The 19,859-nt window shown below is 42.9% G+C and overlaps 1 protein-coding gene across 19 annotated transcripts in view; it reads left to right on the top strand.

Moving 5' to 3' along the window:
• The first annotated feature begins 2,012 nt into the window (after nt 1–2,012).
• The window catches only part of C2CD5 (C2 calcium dependent domain containing 5), a 55,801-nt gene continuing 37,954 nt past the window's right edge, over nt 2,013–19,859 (top strand). For 9 of the 19 annotated variants that reach the window (XM_066551142.1, XM_066551140.1, XM_066551136.1 and 6 more), the window contains exons 1-8: nt 2,013–2,113; nt 5,732–5,818; nt 7,207–7,378; nt 9,368–9,463; nt 9,926–10,081; nt 10,856–11,054; nt 13,577–13,728; nt 19,737–19,822. In XM_066551142.1, the coding sequence (XP_066407239.1) occupies nt 2,024–2,113; nt 5,732–5,818; nt 7,207–7,378; nt 9,368–9,463; nt 9,926–10,081; nt 10,856–11,054; nt 13,577–13,728; nt 19,737–19,822 (1,038 nt within the window). In that variant the 5' untranslated portion in view covers nt 2,013–2,023. Of the gene's footprint in view, nt 2,114–5,731; nt 5,819–7,206; nt 7,379–9,367; nt 9,464–9,925; nt 10,082–10,855; nt 11,055–12,515; nt 12,641–13,576; nt 13,729–16,577; nt 16,773–19,736; nt 19,823–19,859 lie in introns of those variants that run through there. The other 10 variants (XM_066551143.1, XM_066551138.1, XM_066551135.1 and 7 more) reach the window with 3 other exon arrangements.

Genomic DNA, 19,859 nt, shown 5'->3' with positions numbered 1-19,859 from the left:
CGCTGCAAATCAGTCATATGATTTGTTTGGTGTATCACACTCCAGCCCATAGCATTATTTAGTCTTTTTGTAAGATTAGAAAGAAGGGGAAATAATCCCAGCAGATTTGGCTCAACACCTGAGGAGCGCTTAAGCAGAGCACAAGGGCTCCTTTCTGCTCCTACTGCTGAGCAGCCCAGCGGCACAGCCACCGCCCCGAGGGCTCTCACACCGCCCCCAGGACCACCCTGCCCCAGTCCTGGCTCCCCTGCTCTGCGCCAAGCTCCCGGAGTGCCAGTGCCCGAACAAAGGGCTTTTTCAGGCATCACAAAGTTACAGCCTGGCTGCAGGAACCGAACCAAATCCTCCTATTTCTGGTAACTAAACTCCATCTAATCTACCCGTAATCCTGCAAATACTGTAAATGTTTGTGTTTCCATTAAGAAAACAAAGCAATCCCACGGGCGGGGGGGGGTCGGGGTGCTGTTTTTAAAGCCTTTACAGGAGACTCCCACTGAGTGTCTGGGGATGCACGCCTGCTCCCGGCTCCCTTTGAACGGGAACTCATAGGAGCAGCTCCTTCCCGGGGCCGGCAGAGCTTCCCGGGGCTGCTGCAGCGGGCACAAGGCGGGGGGCGGGATGGGGGATTCGGGGTGCGGGATACGGCACGCAGGGTGCGGGTTTCGGGGTGCAGGATAGGGCATGCAGGGTGCGGGTTTCGGGGTGCGGGATGGGGAGTGCAGGATGCAGGTAGTGCAGGATGCAGGTGGTGCAGGGTGCGAGTTTTGGGGTGCGGGATGGGGCACGCAGGGTGCGGGTTTCGGGGTGCAGGATGGGGCACGCAGGGTGCGGGTTTCGGGGTGCAGGATAGGGCATGCAGGGTGCGGGTTTCGGGGTGCAGGATGGGGCACGCAGGGTGCGGGTTTCGGGGTGCAGGATGGGGCACGCAGGGTGCGGGTTTCGGGGTGCAGGATGGGGCACGCAGGGTGCGGGTTTCGGGGTGCGGTACGGTCCCGTCCCGTCCGCTCCAGTGCCGCCATCGATAGCTCGGCGCTCAGCCCGCGTACCCATCGAGTAGCCGGAGCTCGGCTGTGACCGGCAGCGCCCCGAGGCCGCGGGCGCCATCTTGGAGCCGGGCAGGGCGGACCCGCGGGCTTAATAAGGCCGGGCTTAGGGGCCGGACCTGCCGAGGGACAGCCTCAAATACCGGCACCGGGCGGGTGGGGGATCGTCCAGAGACTAGCTCTGCGGGAAAGGAGCGGGGAGTGCTGCTGGGGTACAAGCTGAACATGGCACGGCCGCGTGTCCTTAGCTGGGGGCGCTGGTGGTGTCTGGGGTGCTCCGGAGCGTGGCCGGTAGGTGAGGGGAGCTGTCCTGCTCCTCATCATCCCTCGCTGGGGCACACCTGCAGAGCTTCCCCGGTACAGCAGGGACACGGAGCTGCTGGAAGGTGTCACAGGAATGATGAGGGCTCTGGCCCATCACTAAGGAGAAAGGACTGGGAGCTGGGCCTGTTTATTCCGGAGAAGACTGAGAGGGGATATTTCAAATGCGTGCCAAGAGGATTGGGCCAGACTTGTCAGGCGTACCAGTGGCAGAACAAGGAGCACCGGCCATAAAGTGAAGTATAAGGAGTTCAGTACTGGCCATGAGGTGAAGCACATAGAGTTTAATCTCAACATGAGCCATCATTTCCTTACACTGAAGGCGGCAGAGCTCTGGAACAGCTGCCCAGGGGCGGGCTAGATCTCCCTCTCCGCACCGCAGGAAACCCCCTGGGCCCGTTTCCCTGCCCCCTGCTCTGGGTGGCCGTGCTCTGGCAGGGGGTTTGCCCTGGGCGCTCCTCCGAGCTCCCCTCCCAGCCCGGGCAATCCCCGGTTCCGGGGCTCCGCTCCCGCCGGCCGGCTGGGGCGGCCCCCGCGCATGCGCAGCGGCGCCCGGCGCTCCATGGCACAGGCGCGGTGGCGCTGCCGCTGCGGCCGCGGGAGGAGGAGGAGGAGGAGGAGGAGGCGGCGGCGGCGAGGGGGGGCACGGCAGGAGGAAGATGCCGGGGAAGCTGAAGGTCAAGATCGTGGCGGGGCGCCATTTGCCGGTGATGGACCGCGCCAGCGACCTGACCGATGCCTTCGTGGAGGTTGGTGGCGGGGCGGCGGGCCGGGCCCGCGCGGGGAGGCACCTGCCGGGCCCGAACGGCGCTCCGGGAAGCGCAGCGGGGCTGCGGGGCACGGGCAGGAGCCGCTCCGGGAAGGGGGATCAGGCATGGGGACGGGCTGCCCGGGGCAGGAGCCGCTCCGGGAAGGGGGATCAGGCATGGGGACGGGCTGCCCGGGGCAGGGGCCGCTCCGGGAAGGGGGATCAGGCATCGGGACGGGCTGGCCGGGGCAGGGTCCGCTCCGGGAAGGGGGATCAGGCATGGGGACGGGCTGCCCGGGGCAGGAGCCGCTCCGGGAAGGGGGATCAGGCATCGGGACGGGCTGGCCGGGGCAGGGTCCGCTCCGGGAAGGGGGATCAGGCATCGGGACGGGCTGGCCGGGGCAGGGTCCGCTCCGGGAAGGGGGATCAGGCATCGGGACGGGCTGGCCGGGGCAGGGTCCGCTCCGGGAAGGGGGATCAGGCATCGGGACGGGCTGGCCGGGGCAGGGTCCGCTCCGGGAAGGGGGATCAGGCATCGGGACGGGCTGCCCGGGGCAGGAGCCGTCCCTGGAGGTGCCCGGGTCTCGGTGCCGGTGGTGGTCGGTCACAGCTCGGGCTCGGTGATCCCACAGGGCATTTCCAACCTAACCGGGTCTCTGATCAGACAGAGGTGTTGCAAGGAGGGTGGCGAAGTAGCAAAATAATCTTTAAAGCGGTTGTATTGCTGAGTATATGACTGGGTGTACAGGCTTTGCTTTTAAGGCCAATGTTCGTCTTTCCTTTTAAAACATTTGAAATACTAAAATGTTTTTGAGGGGGGCTTTTTGTCAACGAGTACTTAATATTGTTTGCGTGTTTAAATCACTTTATTGCACCCGGAGTATCCAGCTTCAACCTTCTTTGCAGTCTCGTAGCTTGCAGCAATGTGTAGGGTCCTTCTAGGAAGGGATTGTAAAATAAGTTGAAGTGCAAAGTAACTGGAACCATTGGAGGCCCGGGTTGGATGGGGCTCCGAGCAGTGTGCTCCAACGGGTGACATCCCTGCCCATGGCAGGGGGTTTGAGTGAGATGGACTTTAGGGTCCCTTCCAATCCAAGCCTTTTTATGATTTCTGTTACATGATCCTTATGTTTTTTGATTCCTTTTTTCTAATATGGATGACTTAGAACATTTCAGAAGCATTCTGTAGGTTTGGGACTCATACCCTGAGAAGAATCAGAGCTATTTAAAAATGGTGTGCTCTGGAAATGTGTGTCTTGAACCCCAAATACTCATTGAGGTGTACCATTTGTAGTTGAAGTTGGCACAGTACTAGAATTAAATAGGAAGACAGAATGCCTTTCTAGACCTGTATACACTGGGAAATATGATACTATCAGTATAAAAATAAATTTGGGGTATGTAAGTCCTGATTTAATTTGGTGCTTAAAAATTTGGTTGATGTTAGACTCTAAGGATAATGCTTAATGGGAGAGTAGCCTGGTGGTCAAGTGAGGATGTATTCCAGCCTTTCAGAGGAGCAGAAATAGTACAGAGCTTTATTTTATTAAATGGAACATAGTGTTTCACTGTTTTGTCAGCTGTTTCACTGGTCAGCTTTTAATTTTTAAAAGCTTCTCTTGCAGGCTGCCTGTTAATCTAGTCTGAAATTGCCACAACTCTGATGCTTGCTAATAGGAGACAGGGAAAACAGGACTAGGAAATGCAGCTCACCGAGTTTCATTTGGCCTGGTTTTACTCTGTGTTAGGAGAAACAGCTCCTCTCTTCTGTGGGTCTTGTTCCCAGCCCTACTGTCAGGGCAGCAAAGTAGATTGTTGAAATTCATATAGTAAAATACTAGCATAGCAGAAAAGGAAAATAACCATTTTCATCAAGATCAGCTTGCTTAGCTGGGTTGCCATGCTGGTCCATGGGTGCCTTGGCACAGATAAGGGTATAGAAATACCCAGGTGGGGGCCTTGCTTTCAGGATTGTTAATTAGGAACAGTGTGGAGTAACTTCCCTTTCCCTGCATGGAGTAGGCAGTGCAGCAGGTGAGATTTATTGCAAAGTAAGTTGAGATTTAAAGTGTTGTTTTGTTTTTCTGTGTGAGGTTGCTGAAAAACTACAATGTGGTTTTCCTTAAATGAAATGAAATGCAAATGTTAAGGTTCTAGTTGTTTACTAACCTTAAATTTCCTTGTTAAATTTTGCAATATAACCTTAGAACTCGAAAAGAAAATGAGAAGAGACTTCAGAGCTCTTACTTGGCTCAGGTTATGCAAAACTTGGACTTCACTAGCATGAGCACAATGATCCTTGTCCCAGCTCAGAATATTTTGTTACAATTTCTTCCATAAATGTGCTTTTAACTTTGCACAGTGGGCAGCAGTGTGGTGTTTTATTATCTCTACCAGCTTCAATGACCTAGCTGGAGCAGGGGGAAATTCAGTTACAACTGCCTGGGGCTCTAAGGGAACTGATTTACTCCCGAGATAAGGCCTTAAAATAGGCTGGGTGGAGCTCAGGATGCTGGATCCTGGCAGCTTCTGGAGCCAGAACTGGTATTTAATTGGCAGCGCCCTTGCAGCAGTGCTACCATCACTTGATTGTACTTCAGCCAGTGCAGGATCTCTTCAGAGCTGGGAGATGCACCTGTGCACAGTAATCACTGTGTTACTGAGGTGTGCCAGGCGGTCACTTAACACTGTCCCGAGCAAAATCGCCACAGTGCTCACATCCAGCCCTAAATTGCCTTTCCAAAATGCGTTTGGCCTTTTAAAAGGTAAAAGCTGTCAAAACCTCTAACTCCAGCACTTCTTTTCCATCTGCCTAGTCACTGTTTTCCTTAGGAGTCTTGAATAAATTTAAAAATGTAAATTTGGGTATTTGTAAGTACCTGGTATGAGGTGTCATGCTTCTTCGAGAAGCAGCATTCGGAGAACTGCAGGTGTTTGGAAATGGTTTGCAGTGAAGGCTGCAGAGAAATAAAGGCTCTTCCGTGTGCTGTGTGGCTTCCTGATGTATGGAGCATCACAGAAATTCAGTTTCACCTTAAAAAAGGAAAGAAGAAGCGCCCACAAAACCCAAATGGGCTTAGCCTGAAATAGATGCCTGTGGAGACCATATGGGTACTGCTGAAATGAGTTATTATGTGGTTGAAGGTGAAATAAGAGATGAAAGCATGGAAAATACTCAATTTTTAGTAGTCCTCTCTCTGTATATATCAAATCCAGTTTGTCTTTATATTTATTTTATCAATTGTCTGTGAAGCTGATTGAGAAATCCTAGAGAGAAGAGTAATAAGCTATCAATGTTTAGAATATTTTTCCTTGTAGAAGGCAAGGAGAGTATGTAAAGTGACTTTGAATAGCCAATATAAGTTATATTTTTGCCTCTCAAGTGTTTGAGGAGGAAAAGAAACAATTTTAGTAGTGTGACAAGATGAGAGAGATTGATTGGAAATGTCATTGACATGTGGATACAGATATATATATATAAATTGAATTGAAAAGCCACTCAGTGAAAAGAAAATTTGTTGAAATATGTATTTGAAATTATTTGCATATGTCAATTAAATGAGTTTCAAAATCTTTTTGTTAATATTTGTAGTTGCTAATTGAATGTTTTTGTTTTTAGGTGAAATTTGGAAATACAACATTTAAGACAGATGTGTATCCCAAATCACTTAATCCTCAATGGAATTCTGAGTGGTTCAAATTTGAAGTAAGTATTTTTAAGAGTTGGCCTGTAAGTGTATAGGCACTCTGGTTTAGCTGCCTTAATGAAATAATTGCATTTCCAGCAGAGAGTGAGCACTGAAGTGTATTTGTGTTTGCATGCACAAAGCCTTTCCAGCAAACCCAGCTCCAGGCAGACCCTGTTTGCCAAGGGCGTCTCCTTGGCTTTTTAGGAGTGCTTGAGAAGATAAAAGCTTGCCAGGTTGGAGCCAATTGAATGCTGTTCTGTTAGAAGAGAGAGTGCTGCAGTGAAGGTGGGCAAGGGCAGCAGGGCAAAGGCTTTTTCAGTACACTTATCAGGACATGTGTGTGTAAATAAATACATACATGCGAATGTTCAGGTGTTCTTGTGGGCTTTTTTAATTTTGAGCAAGGAAAGTTAATTGGTATTTGAAGCTTACATTTGGTGGCAAGGATAATGCAGAGGAGAAAACAAAATTCCTCTGTGAAGATTACAAAATAAAGAGCTTGGACAGCAATTGCTGGACACTTTCTCCTCTCGTTTCCTTACGTAATAATGAGGGCATGCAGCATTTTCCTGTAATTGCTTGTTGCTTTCCAGGATCTAATTTGTTGGTGTCCTTTGACATTATGCCCTGAACGAGTGTTTACATGTTTCTTTCATTTTTTTACTACTTAAAAAATGAGGATTATGTTTAGAATCAATTAATTATTGCAACACTTGAATGTGTAGTTCTGGTTCATTTACTGTGCACTAAGGCAATATTGCAATTCTGCAAACACTTAGATGAGTCATCCCATTGCAGCTAGCAAACTTCATTCTTGGTTTGTGAATTGAACACAAAAATTTGTTAAATGGCTGTCTTTGTCCTAAAAGAAAATAGTCATTCTCTGTAGATGGATTATTGCATTTGTTTAGGAAATTGCATGTGTAGAAGTACTGAACTCTTACTGCAGGCCGTGTAAAATACCTGCTTTTAAGCCACTGGTCAGTGATGGGAACACCATAAACTTCAGAGCATAATAGTCCTCTGAGGTATTGTATCTTAAATTTTTTTTCTTTCCTTTCTTCCTTATTTTGTCTATTTATTTGTCTATCATATGTATTGTGGAGATAGGTGGGGCAGTATTTTAAATGCGACTTAAAATATTGTGGAATTTTAAAATGCATATTCTCTGTAATTGTGCTTTTGTGTTCCTCTGCCAGTGATGGGACAGTTTCCAGGATCTCACCAGTCTCTGAGGGATAAAACCAAAATGAGTGAGAGTGTTGTTTAGCTTCAGGAAGTGACATTGCAGATCTATCCTTGTCACTGTTCATTACTAACTCTCTTCTCCTCTGGATTTGTTTTTCAGCAGTGTTTCCCTGCACATTTTTAAGTACTCAGGTTTTTGTTAATATTTGTGTTGCAGGTGGATGATGAGGAGCTGCAGGATGAGCCCCTGCAGATCACGGTTCTTGACCACGACACGTACAGTGCCAACGATGCCATTGGCAAGGTGTACATAGACATCGACCCTCTGCTCTACAGCGAGGCAGCCACTGTTATTTCAGGGTGGTTTCCAATTTATGATACCATTCATGGTGAGCTTTGCTGATTTCAAACAGGCTTCTCTGGAATCTAATCTGCTTCATACAATCTCATAAGATGTATTCAGAAATTTGTAATAACTTTAGCTTTGGTGTTGGAAAACCACTTTCCTGGCTTTTTTCCCCCTTATTTTCTGACATGAGAAAATTTCTGGCAGGGGAGTAAAGACTAGTGCTTGGCAGAATGCCTTCCACAGGACTTGTGACAAGTGGGAAAACATCCTAGTTACTAGTTACTGCAAATTTCTGATTAAAAAAAAGACTCAGACGTATTTGTCTAATTACCATGTGTTTGCTAAACAAATGTAATTTTGCTGGGGTTACTTGAAGTGTGCCTTCCTGGGATTTGGGATAAACTTCACTTGAGATGAAGGGACAAGGATGTGAGATATCTTCAACAGGATGAAATCTCTTTTCCCTGCATTAAGTGCTCTCAGTACTAGGTGGATTTCATCAGAATGTCTTGAAGGTATGAGAAAATAAAGGCAGTGATATTTTTGCTTTTGATTTGGATGGAACAGCTTTTGTCTCAGAGAGCCAATGTCAGTTTAGAGCAATTAACTTGCTGCTTGGATGCCTTCATGCAGGACATCTCTGTGGCTGCCATTGTCCCCCTCCTTCATTATTCAGGGCGAATTAAATGACCTAATGATGTTCAAAGCTAATTATAAGGCATTGTTGGGAAATAATTAATGGTGTTCACCAGATGCTCATCATAACTGATGCACAGTATTTTTTGCATTTAAACCAGTTATAGCAAGCAGAAATATTAAGAAATATTGCAAAAATACTGTTTTTCTAAATTACCTTTTTATCCTATGCACATTCTCCTATCACGCATTCTCTTCTGAGCTAAATTATGCAAACACTTGTTTCAGGATGTGTACAGCTGGTAGATTAGAGGGAGTTTGAATTCTCTATATTTTTCCAGATATGTTGGTATTTCATAGGTTTTTTCTATGTAAGTAAAATTGGAATTCTTTTGTTTTCATGCTCATAGCACTAGATTCCAATTATTGTGATTCTTGGCAAACATTAATTGAGCTTCGTTAAAAAAGAATAAATACAATGTTCATAACTTTGTATTAATTTTTTTTTCTTTCACCTCAACGTGATTGTTTGTGAAAATGTATAGCCCTGAGGCATTTTCTGTTACAATAACTGAAGGCTTCTTCCTGTTGGCATTTTGGAAGGGAGATGCAGCTGATTTTATTGCAGTAATGTCTGAGCTGAACAACAAATCCAGTGCTGCTGTTTCAGTGTCATGTGCTGGTTGATAAAGGCTTCTGAAGACACGAGAGATTAGACTCATCAAAAAGTTTAGTCCTCAATATGTCAGAACCTATAATGTGTGAAATGATTTTGTTACTGGGTGGGGAAAAGAAGGAAAAGCTCAGAACAGGAAAGTAGAGAAGTCAAAAAGGAATGGTTCTGTGTTGGAAAATAATCCATTTCTAGTAAGGTTTAATCATAGTTGAAAATTAACCTTTTGTCTAGAAGGACTATAATACCTTATTTTTATTTATTTCTTGTCACAGTTGAAGTATTTTGCAAACACTTCCTGTGTCACTTTGTGGTTCTAGAAAGAACCATAAATATTTCTCCTTGGGCTGAACTTCAGAGAGGAGCTTTACTGCAGTTGTGGAATTGTTTCAGGGAGGAAACTGAGCAGAGAGAGCACCTTGCAGCAGAGGCCACTGCAGCATCAAGAGGCTGATGGCTTCTCCTTGCCATCTTTCTTATAAAGTTCTGTTTGCTCCAGACAGGCATTTGAGGAGTGTTGCTTTCATTGTGCCACAGGCTTGGCAGAACTAGAAACTTCCTCTGAGCCAGTGTCTCTGCAGCAGACCTGAGAGGCAAGGCTATGGCTTCCTGCTCCTCTGGCATTAATAATTAATAACAGGAAATAATTTATAGGTCTAGTTTTGTATTGGTGCAGTTACATTGTTATAACTTCTGGTATTTCATGGTTTTTATTGTCAGGTATACGTGGGGAGATCAACGTGGTGGTGAAAGTAGATCTCTTCAATGATTTAAACAGATTTAGGCAGTCATCCTGTGGCGTCAAGTTTTTTTGCAGTAAGTAGAGGAAAAAAGTTTATTTGAACAAAAACTTTTTCCCTCCTTTTCCTTCTTTGCCTCTTCTGTCTCCCTTCTCATGGCAGAGAAGGGAGCTCATTGCATAAACCTAGTGGAGATAACATTTACACAAATTGCTTTTCTTTTTTAACACATTTTTACTGTTCACTTTTCATAACAATGTAAGTAACTGATGGGGTTTTTTTAATGCCCAGAAGTTGCATTTCAGTGCCTGTGCATGTGGTTATTTTGGGTCCATATCCTTTGAAAGAGGCCCAAAGTGGAATGGTTTCATTAAGGCACATGCTGTAACTGGTACACTGGACAGTTACCTGAGCGGGGTGTGTCCATGTTGTCACAGAAAACGGTCTGGATGAAATCACTGTGTGTGTAATGGATGTTTTGTTGCTGCCCTTGGCTGGGAGGCCTGTCTCTCACCCCTTTGCTGTGTGTCTGCACCAGCCACGTCCATCCCCAAGTGCTACCGGGCCGTGGTGATCCACGGCTTCGTGGAGGAGCTGGTGGTGAACGAGGACCCCGAGTACCAGTGGATCGACCGCATCCGGACCCCGCGTGCCTCCAACGAGGCCCGCCAGAGGCTCATCTCGCTCATGTCAGGTACTGCACTGCCCCAGGGCACAGCCACTGCCCCCAGGGCTCACAGGTGATGTTTGCCACGTGCCTTATTACCGAGGCAATCCAGCCACACAGAACCGTTCCTTTTTTATTATGTCCTCCTAAAAAAGCATCCGTGGCCAACCAGCTCCCTACAGTCACAGCCTTTCAGTCCTTGTGTGCAGTTAATAGGAGTGGGACTGTTTGGTTTGCAGTAGAGGGCAAAAAGTAGGAAATGAGATGAAATATGCTCAAATAAATTGGTACATGAAGAAATTATAGATGCTTGTTCATATAGATTTTAAAGATGTTGCATTGTTTTGAAGTATTATATATTATTATATTATATGCTATATATTATTATATAATATATATTATTATATTATGTATTATTAATGTATTGAAGTATTAAATATGAAGTATTTAGAAACTTACATGAGTTCAACAGCACATCTTGACCTCTCTCTGAATAAGTAGGAAAAAAGGAAAAAAAAAAACTACTGGAAATAAAGACTAGTGGGAAAAAGCTCTGAAATATGTTGTTTTGGCAGTCAGAATGGATTTGGAGAGAAAAGCAAAAAGCTGTGTGATTGGTATCACACAGTGTTGTAGGAGACAGAAGTTGTGGCTAGCTCCTTGGCCCAGCTATGTAGGTTTGGGTTTATCACCTGTTCTGCTGACTTGGTTGGCACTCCAAAGGCTGAGTCAAAGACCACGAAAGAGAATAGAAGTGCAACTCTCACTGCAACTCTGAGCTCTTTACCTTTTGTTTTGTAGGTGAATTACAAAGGAAGATTGGCCTGAAGGTGCTGGAAATGAGAGGAAATGCTGTTGTTGGTTATTTGCAGTGTTTTGATTTGGAAGGAGAGTCTGGACTCGTAGTGAGAGCCATAGGAACAGCCTGCACGTTGGATAAATTAAGTAACACATCAGCATTTTTACCTGCATGTAACTCCCCATCCAAAGAAATGAAGGAGTAAGTATGAATTAGTAGCTTGTAGGGAAACAAGTTTCACCTCTCTTCCTTTCATACTCATTCAGTTTTTCATAACCAGTGTGATTTCTTTTTTCCCCAGAATTTGTTTTTCTTTTGTAGTTTTAGTTGTCTGCAATAAGTTTTCTGTTCCACAATTCTGAAATGTTTTAGGTTGGATGAGTTGTTATTCCAGTAGAAGCTGGAGTGGTAGTTCTTACTTAAAATTACTTTCTTTGTATTTATGTAGCAATAGTACTGCATATCCTTGGCTTGTGATCCACCACTTTAATTAGTTCTGCTTTGATGCTGTGTTTGTGCAATGAACATTTTTTGTGAGGATCTCTCACAAATATACTTTTGGTTCAAGCTTAAATGTTTGTAAGTGTATAAGAGAAGATAAATTTTGGATTCTGATTGTTCTGTCAGTGATTTAGACAATGACCCCAAAGAGGTCTCATCTTTTATTGTGTGCTTTGCTTTTTACCGTTGTAAAACAAGGACTATGGCAAAACGGGTAGACAGTGAATTTGCAGAGAAATCTTTTTATGATGAGAATTAGAATTTTGTGATTTTTGTCATATGTACTGCAGCACCAAACAGTTTGAATGTTGTGATATGCATACAAATTAATAGAAATATACTTGCAGTCTTCTTTCAACTGTTGCTACTTTTTTGCATGGATAAATTAGTTATTTTCTGTTTGGTAGAGCAATACAGGAAGGAAAAAACTGCACCAAGAAGTGTATTACGTGTCCTGTATTTCTAGATGTATTGATTGAAGTAGCCATTTTCATTAACTTGAGCTGTTTTGTCACTGCAAGAGAGATGAGGCATTTTGGTTGTGCAGACATCAATTGCTCTGCAAAATTTTGCAAAATATGAGCTGACTTTTAAAAATTACTGGTTTCTATTTCACGGCATAGCTTGTTTGACTTGTCTTGATTTTAAAAAATTGCCTTTAAAAGGACTTCAGGATGCAGTGCAGCATAGAGCAACAGCATGGTGTTTAAAAACATAAAAGGTAGACCTAGTAATTATCAACTTAAAAAGCACCCATAAATAAACCAGTGGCTTTCACTCTGCAGCAAAATGTGGAAATTCCACCTCCCAAATTATCCACGTTCAACTCGGTGATGGATATTGTCTCAGTTCAAAAAATGGGAATGTTTCTCTAAGGCAGCAAAATCAACTGATTTGATTCTTCTTATTCTTGGCTTTACTAACTTGATGGCCTGTTGCCAGAAATCAATGATGCAGTCACAAGCAAGTGCTTAAGCTGTTCCTTTCCCTCCTTTTATTTCATCTGGACTCTTGCATGCTAGGAATTGCAATTCTTAGAGTCTGCTTAGAGTAAGAGATCTCCTCTATCTGAACTTCCCTGAAGTCATTGGTAACATAACTCTGCAACCTGTTTGTATGTATTGTTTTCTTTTCTCCCGCCCTGGCTGCAAACTCTCTCAGGTCTCCGCTGGTTCACGCGCCCAGCCATGGATGCCGCTCGACCCACAACAGCCCAATTCACACTGCTACTGGCTCACGGCTCACTCAGAACTTCTCTGTGTCTGTTCCCACTCTCATCTACACTGGTACGAGTCTGCTGACCCTCGCAGCTGGGCAGAGGCAGCCGCAGGCACAGTGCCCCCGCAGGGCAGGCAGGCAGGCAGGGTAGGCAGGTACCGCCCTCTCTCCTCCCCCGTTTCCTCACGGACACGCCTGCTGTTCCCAGGGTGCTGCAGCTCCAGCAAATGCAGGATAGGTCTTGGACATGCCTCGCAGTCTCTTCCACAAAGCCACGCTCTTCACTGTCACATGCTCTTGCTTCCTGTGAAATTAACTAAAACAATAAAGTGATGTAACTGGGAAACGGTGATTTGAGCTCCTAATTGCTTTCAAACATAATTCACATACAGTAGGTTTTGAAATGGTTCTAGGAAGGGTCTGTGCCATTTGTGGAAGAGATGGTTTTAGAGAGCAGGTAAGTCAAGCTGTGCATAAATAAATTGTTTGTCAATAGAGTTGTTCCCATAAAGATTCTCCTCTTTGTTCTGTTTTTAGCTGTGGCATGCTGCTGATGCTATAGGATAAGGAAACATATCTCTTTTTTTTTTTTTACCTTAAAATGCATATGTGTATATACATAAGTGTATAAATATGTATAAACACAGCTATAATTTGAAATCATTTTTTCTTTATTAAACTAACTCAAAGCATTGTGTATTTGACCAGATTTTTAAGCCATAAACTTTTCAATTTTTTTATTTTGCATATCTATATATAATTTTTTGTCACATCTCATGCCTTTCATTTGGCTTAATTGTTTCATTGTAGATGACGAGCATCTGTGTGTAGGATGCTGAGAGGGTAAAACAGCATTTCTTTGCCTCTGGCCTCATTCCCAGCCTCGCTCCTAAGGAATAGCTGCTGGCCCTGCCCCAGTCCCATCCTGGTGTTTGGATCATGCTGCTGTCAGCCAGGTCCTTTGGCACAGGATTACTGAATATGTTTCCACCTTCTTCTGGCAGGATTCCTTTCAATGAAGATCCCAATCCCAATACATATTCATCAGGACCCTCCACCCCTCTGAAAAACCAAACCTATTCCTTTTCACCTTCCAAGTCCTACAGTCGACAGTCCTCTTCTTCTGACACAGATTTGAGTTTGACACCCAAAACTGGTAAGGCACTTCCACCCACTTTTTGTTTAAGTTGTTTCTCTTTTTATATTTTCATTCAACCCCTTTTGCTTTTTGGCATTTAAGTTATCAAAATGATGTGAAAATTGGAGACCTCACACAGCACACCTCAAGCTCTAAAGGGTTTCTGCAGGGTCCAAATTTCAATCCTGCCTGCATTTCCGCTGTCCTGGATAACATGAAAATTGCTTTTGTAACACAACTGTGTTGTGTTGAAGTCAGAACATCTCAGAGCATTAAGGGAGTCCTAAGTAATTGCCTTTTCCTTATTTCCTCCATTTCATATCACAGATCATAGGAGTGTATTTCTCACCACAATATGTTAAAGATGGTGTTACTAAAACCATGTAGCCTTCAAGCCTACTGTGTTGGGCCCCAAGTTTACTGCATATATTTATATAATTTTGAACTCCCTTTTGCAAATTCAAAACTACAAATGTAGCAGCCATTGTCTTTTTATTCTCTTGGTATATGGAAAGAGCTTCACATAGACAGTATACACTTTCAAGGTAGCTTAAATTACATTAGAAGTAATCCAGCCATCTTCAAAAAGCATTTTTCTTTTTCCATTGCTTTATCATAATTTTTTCAACTTGTTTTTTTTCCTCCCTCCTTATTTTTTAGTCTGTGGTTAGAATCATGTCAGTAATAATGCCAGCAAAACTCAAAGAATTAACTGTATGTTTATTTTTCATTATATGACCAATGCTGTGAATTTTGCTACCATGGGGCAAAGTATTTTGTAGAATTGTATATAGAAGTGTGGTTAGTTTTTAAATGATGTTTTAAATTGTGGTGTTTGAAGCCCAGAACATCCTTGGCTCTATATCATGAGACAGATTTTAAGCATTTTAAGGTAGTTGATTCAGCTTTACTTGATAGCACTCCTTTCAAGAATTTTTCCAAGCAGGTAAATTGAATATTACGTTCAAATGGAGTTGTATTAAATATTTCATGCAGTTTATTCCCTAGATGTGTTTAAAATTTTCCTAATTAGCAGGCTGTCTTTCTTAGTGCTGTCTTCTCTGTCCCATTTTTAAAACAAACAAGCAAAAAAAAAGCACACTTTAATTTTTGTCCTTTTTGAAGGATGTCTGTCCTCTGGGTAACCTATGGTGGTCACTCATTTAAAGGACCTACAGGTAGAACTGGATGCTCATTTTTTGGGAGCACCCCAAATTCAGGTGTTTGGTTACTGAATATTTGAAAACCTGTTTCTTTTGATCGGATTTTCCATGGTAGAGATGATGTCATGTAAAGGATTTAAATGTAACATAGGTGGTCATCTTTCTAGATGTAAGAGTTGTGAGTTTAGGCACGTGCAGCTCACTGTGAGTGAGTGCAGGTTTTAAAGCAGCAGCCTTATGTCTTTCCTGGCAATGTTAGGTGGGTGATAAATCCTGTTGGTTTTAGTCAGTTCCTTCAGAACTGAAACAGATTGTCATTGGTGCCTCGTGTTTGGAGGGATTTTTCAAGTATGTAAAGATGTTTTCAGCTGTCTTTCTAGTATTAAAGCAAACAGTGGGCATAGTTTTGCTTATTAGCACTCTCTTTTTGGCAACTTTTAACTCTGCTGCTGAAACTTGTCCGGAGAGGATTTTCTAGTTACATTTAAACATGCTCTATCTTGCTATGACAAACTCAGTTTTGAATCTTAGTAGACTAAAAGGACAACACCTCATGAGCCATCTGTTTTACCCAAAATTTGATGATATGCAGAAGGCACTTCCATAGCATACTAAATTCAGTATGTTGCTTTTAACAATTACTGTATATGTTTAAACCTCTGTTTTCATTTCCCAAGGCTGTTACCAAGTTCAGGCATCTCAGTGTGTAAGTTGGTGATCTCAGTACTTAAATAAAGTTAAAGAAATGCAAATTTCTCATGTGACACATCTGATGTTACCAGGTTCGAGATACCCATTACTCAGGTTGGCTGATGTGAAAAAAGAAGTATTTTCTGCTATTTCTGCAGTGTGTCATATTCTCCTTTATTTCTCAGTCAGGTAGTTAGTGTGCTGACATATCTGAGATGGACATTAACCTGGAGAAATGGTGCAGATACCACAATTTCCAGGATGAGTAACAAAACACTGGAGGCTGGAACCTGGATCTGCTTAAGCATCTAATTTTCAATAGCTCCAAATCCAGAGAATATTACCTTGATGTCTTCTGTGAAATGCAACTGTGCTTGTGTTATCCATTCTGGTCTATAAATACATTTGCTGAATTTGGGTTAGAAATTAGAATTCTGGGAGTAGGGATATAGTTTATGACACTGAAAATGAACAGAATAAGGCTGACAAAAAGCATGATATTTTTTAATCAGATAATACATTCTGATGTGCCATAGCATATGTTTGGAGGAAATGGGTAAGGTGGGAACTCCTTTACTTGATGGGAACTTAGAATTCTACAAGATTTATTACTCTAGAAAATCATAAAACGAATCCATGGCCACTTCAAAAAGAACCTTTTCTACCAAGATAATGCAAGTAATCAGATTAAGTGTGTGCAAAGACTCTGTTGTTTGGGTTTTATTCCATACTATTTGCTATCAAATTTTGATTGGCATTTAAAATGTTTAATTAGCAGGTCTCTAAAAAATTAATTTCAAAATAAAGTTGATCAAGTAATGATTTTTAAAGACACGCTTCTCATGTACGTTGTGGAGCTGTATTGTCATTCCATTTCTTTGTATGTCAAGAAATATTTGCAGTAAGTGTTGATTCATTTAGAGAAAACAGAAATGCTTCATTTTGATTTCTTTTGTCCATTTCTTTAGTCATCTTCTGAATCTACATCTTTGTCTCTATTACTTTCCTCCACAGCACCTTCCCCACAGGGACCTAGGATTTTCCTGTTTCCCAGCTCCCCTACACTCTCTTGTGATTCCCCACATCTTAAAAAGTCCTGTCTCCTCCTCTCGGGGTCTAGCATTAAACCTCTACACTCTAGCCATGTCAGCCCAGTTGTTCTGAGGAAAAGTGTATCTTTCACTGAAGAGCTGCTTCTGGCTGCTTCTGGTAGGATCTGTCTATTATGGCCTTTTAAACAAACTTTGAAGGAAATGTTGTTATTTGATTAACACACAGCTGCTTCTGTAACCCTGGGTTTGCTCAGTTAGCCTCTGAAAACTGCTGGCTACATGACTATGTATTCCATCTCTCACCTCTGCCCCAGAAGCTTGAAACACCTTCAGAACTTCCTAGAGGATTTGAAACAATGTCATTTATGCTGCAGAATTACTTCTTTACCCTTGAAAATTAGCCTTTGCTGATTGGATTGAAATAATTTGCTTTATTTCTAATCCCACACATTGTCCTCACTTTGTTGCTCCTGCATTTTGCATGGAGCAGCTCTCATTGCACTTGCTCATGAATTCATTCATAATTTGCTGAAATAATGGTTGTCAGATGCTACCAGCTCTGCTTTTTAATTTAACCTTTTAAACAAAGCCCATGCTTTTTATTTTTACTGCCCACTTTTTCATTTCACTGACATGGATTATTTTTATAGATTTCAATTAAATAATTGTTGGTATTATTGACTTTGCTTTTTTTGTAGAAACTCTTTCGGTTAGTTTGTATTTTTTGAGTTTGTTTCATGTGTAGAATTTATGCTATGTTTGTCTGTATTTAGTCTTGTATAGTCCCTGACAGTGATGTTTAGAATCAATGCTAAATAGTAAAAGCAATTTAATATTGTTTAATGGGACTATACAGATACTAATAGTTTTGTTTCCTTATCCAAGAACAGCTAAAAATACTCATTGAAAATTACAGTGGTTTTATATCTAATTACATGGTAATGGTAGCTTAGTAACTCTTGAAAATGAATGAATGAAGTTAGGAGTGAATTTATATATACATTATTAAGTCTGGTATTACTTCTAGATCTCCCAGTCTTAGGTAAAACAAATAACTGCATTTGGATATATATTTTCACTCTTTTTCATCCTTACCAGATTCTTGATCAGAAGGAAAAGGAAACTAGCGAGGAATTATTATGTTGAATCAGTTAGAAATTCTGGAGAAGAAAATCGTGGCTTCATTTCTAACTGTTTGCACTGTGCTGTTTGTATTTCATCCTGCTCCTGACACCTTTCTGTTCTTTATGCACTGCTTTCCTCTGCTGCTTAGGGGCTTCTTTTTGCTTTGTCCTCTTAGCCCTGATGGCTTTAGACTTAAGGAATAGCAAGGAGAATGTGTTTTGGGCATGACCTATTACCAAGAAAGTCTGAGTCACTAGTACTGTGTTTGCTTTAGGAAAAGTGCACCTTGGCATGTGTTTGCAGTGCTGTGTGAGCACAGAGCCCCCAGGTCACTGTCAGACACATAACCTGCAGCTCAGCACACTCTGTGAGGGGACATGGCCCTGCAAGTAATGCCCCAGCAAGGGTGCTAGTGCACAATCAGGTGTCAGTGCAGCTGCCAGCTTCCTGTGCACAACCCCTGTGTACAGGCAATGCCCCAGCAAGGGTGCTAGTGCACAATCAGGTGCCAGTGCAGCTGCCAGCTTCCTGTGCACAACCCCTGTGTACAGGTAATGCCACAGCCAAGGTGTCAGTGCAGCTGCCAGCTTCCTGTGCACAACCCCTGTGTACAGGTAATGCCACAGCCAAGGTGTCAGTGCAGCTGCCAGCTTCCTGTGCACAACCCCTGTGTACAGGTAATGAATGCCACAGCCAAGGTGTCAGTGCAGCTGCCAGCTTCCTGTGCACAACCCCTGTGTACAGGTAATGCCCCAGCAAGGTGTCAGTGCACAATCAGGTGTCAGTGCAGCTGCCAGCTTCCTGTGCACAACCCCTGTGTACAGGTAATGCCCCAGCAAGGTGCCAGTGCACAATCAGGTGTCAGTGCAGCTGCCAGCTTCCTGTGCACAACCCCTGTGTACAGGTAATGCCCCAGCAAGGTGTCAGTGCAGCTGCCAGCTTCCTGTGCACAAACCCCTGTGTACAGACAATGCCCCAGCAAGGTGCTAGTGCACAATCAGGTGCCAGTGCAGCTGCCAGCTTCCTGTGCACAAACCCCTGTGTACAGGTAATGCCCCAGCAAGGTGTCAGTGCACAATCAGGTGTCAGTGCAGCTGCCAGCTTCCTGTGCACAAACCCCCTGTGCTAGGGAGAGGGTTGGAGGTGAAACTCTGAAAGAAGAAAAGAGAATTGCCATGTTATGCAAAATTGGAGTTTATCTCATGTTCATAATCTGCAGGTTATGTGTGTGCCAATATATAGTAATCAAATAAGTGTAGTTCTAAATGCTGAGCAGTTGTAGCCCCTAGTTTATTTGAGTGAATCAGATGAGTATTTCATAGTGTAAAATAATTAATAATTTTTTTCCAGAGTTTATATTCAAATCAAAGGATATGCATTGCATTTGTACTTTCTTCTTGCTCCTAATCATGCATTATGTAACTGCTCCTATAATTATGTGTACAGTCTTCTGCTTGTAGTTAGGAAAGGTGGTTTTAGTTACCTGAAACTCTCTGAAAACCAGATTTTTATTACTTCTATTAAATAAAAATATTATAATAATATTAGTGAGAGATACACAACTGTAGAGTAGTCTGACAGAGAGACTCTTTTTGATAAGGGCAGATAATATGGTTTTATAAAAACTTAATGTGAAAATTAGATCTCTATTTAAATTAAAAAAAATATATTGTAGGAAAGAATTTTAAACCCACATATTTAAGTTTTTATATTTTAAAATTGATTTTAATTCAAGTTGACAGTAGGAAAAAATCTTAGATCGGGGGTGTTTGTTCAAATACTTATAAAATCACTGCTAGTTGTGTGAGAAGGAAAACCTAGAACAACCCTCAAACCAAAATTAAATTTTTGATGCTTTTTTTTTTCTTAGAAATTAAAATTATGGGGAAAATTTGACTGTTTTCAATGACTCATTTTTATCTATTTTGAACTCACTCTTTGATTACAAATTATAATATATGTTTCTTTGAATGTCATTTGTACTGATATTCTTCAGGAATGGGCAGTGGGAGTGCTGGAAAAGAAGGGGGGCCATTTAAAACTCTTTTAAGACAACAGACTCAGTCAGCTCTGGAACAAAGGGTAAGGCATTTTATACTTCCATTTCTGGTTTACTGAA

Source organism: Molothrus aeneus, chromosome 5 (genome assembly GCF_037042795.1).
Source record: "Molothrus aeneus isolate 106 chromosome 5, BPBGC_Maene_1.0, whole genome shotgun sequence".
Lineage (NCBI taxonomy): Eukaryota > Metazoa > Chordata > Aves > Passeriformes > Icteridae > Molothrus > Molothrus aeneus.
This window is presented reverse-complemented; position numbering and strand designations above follow the sequence as displayed.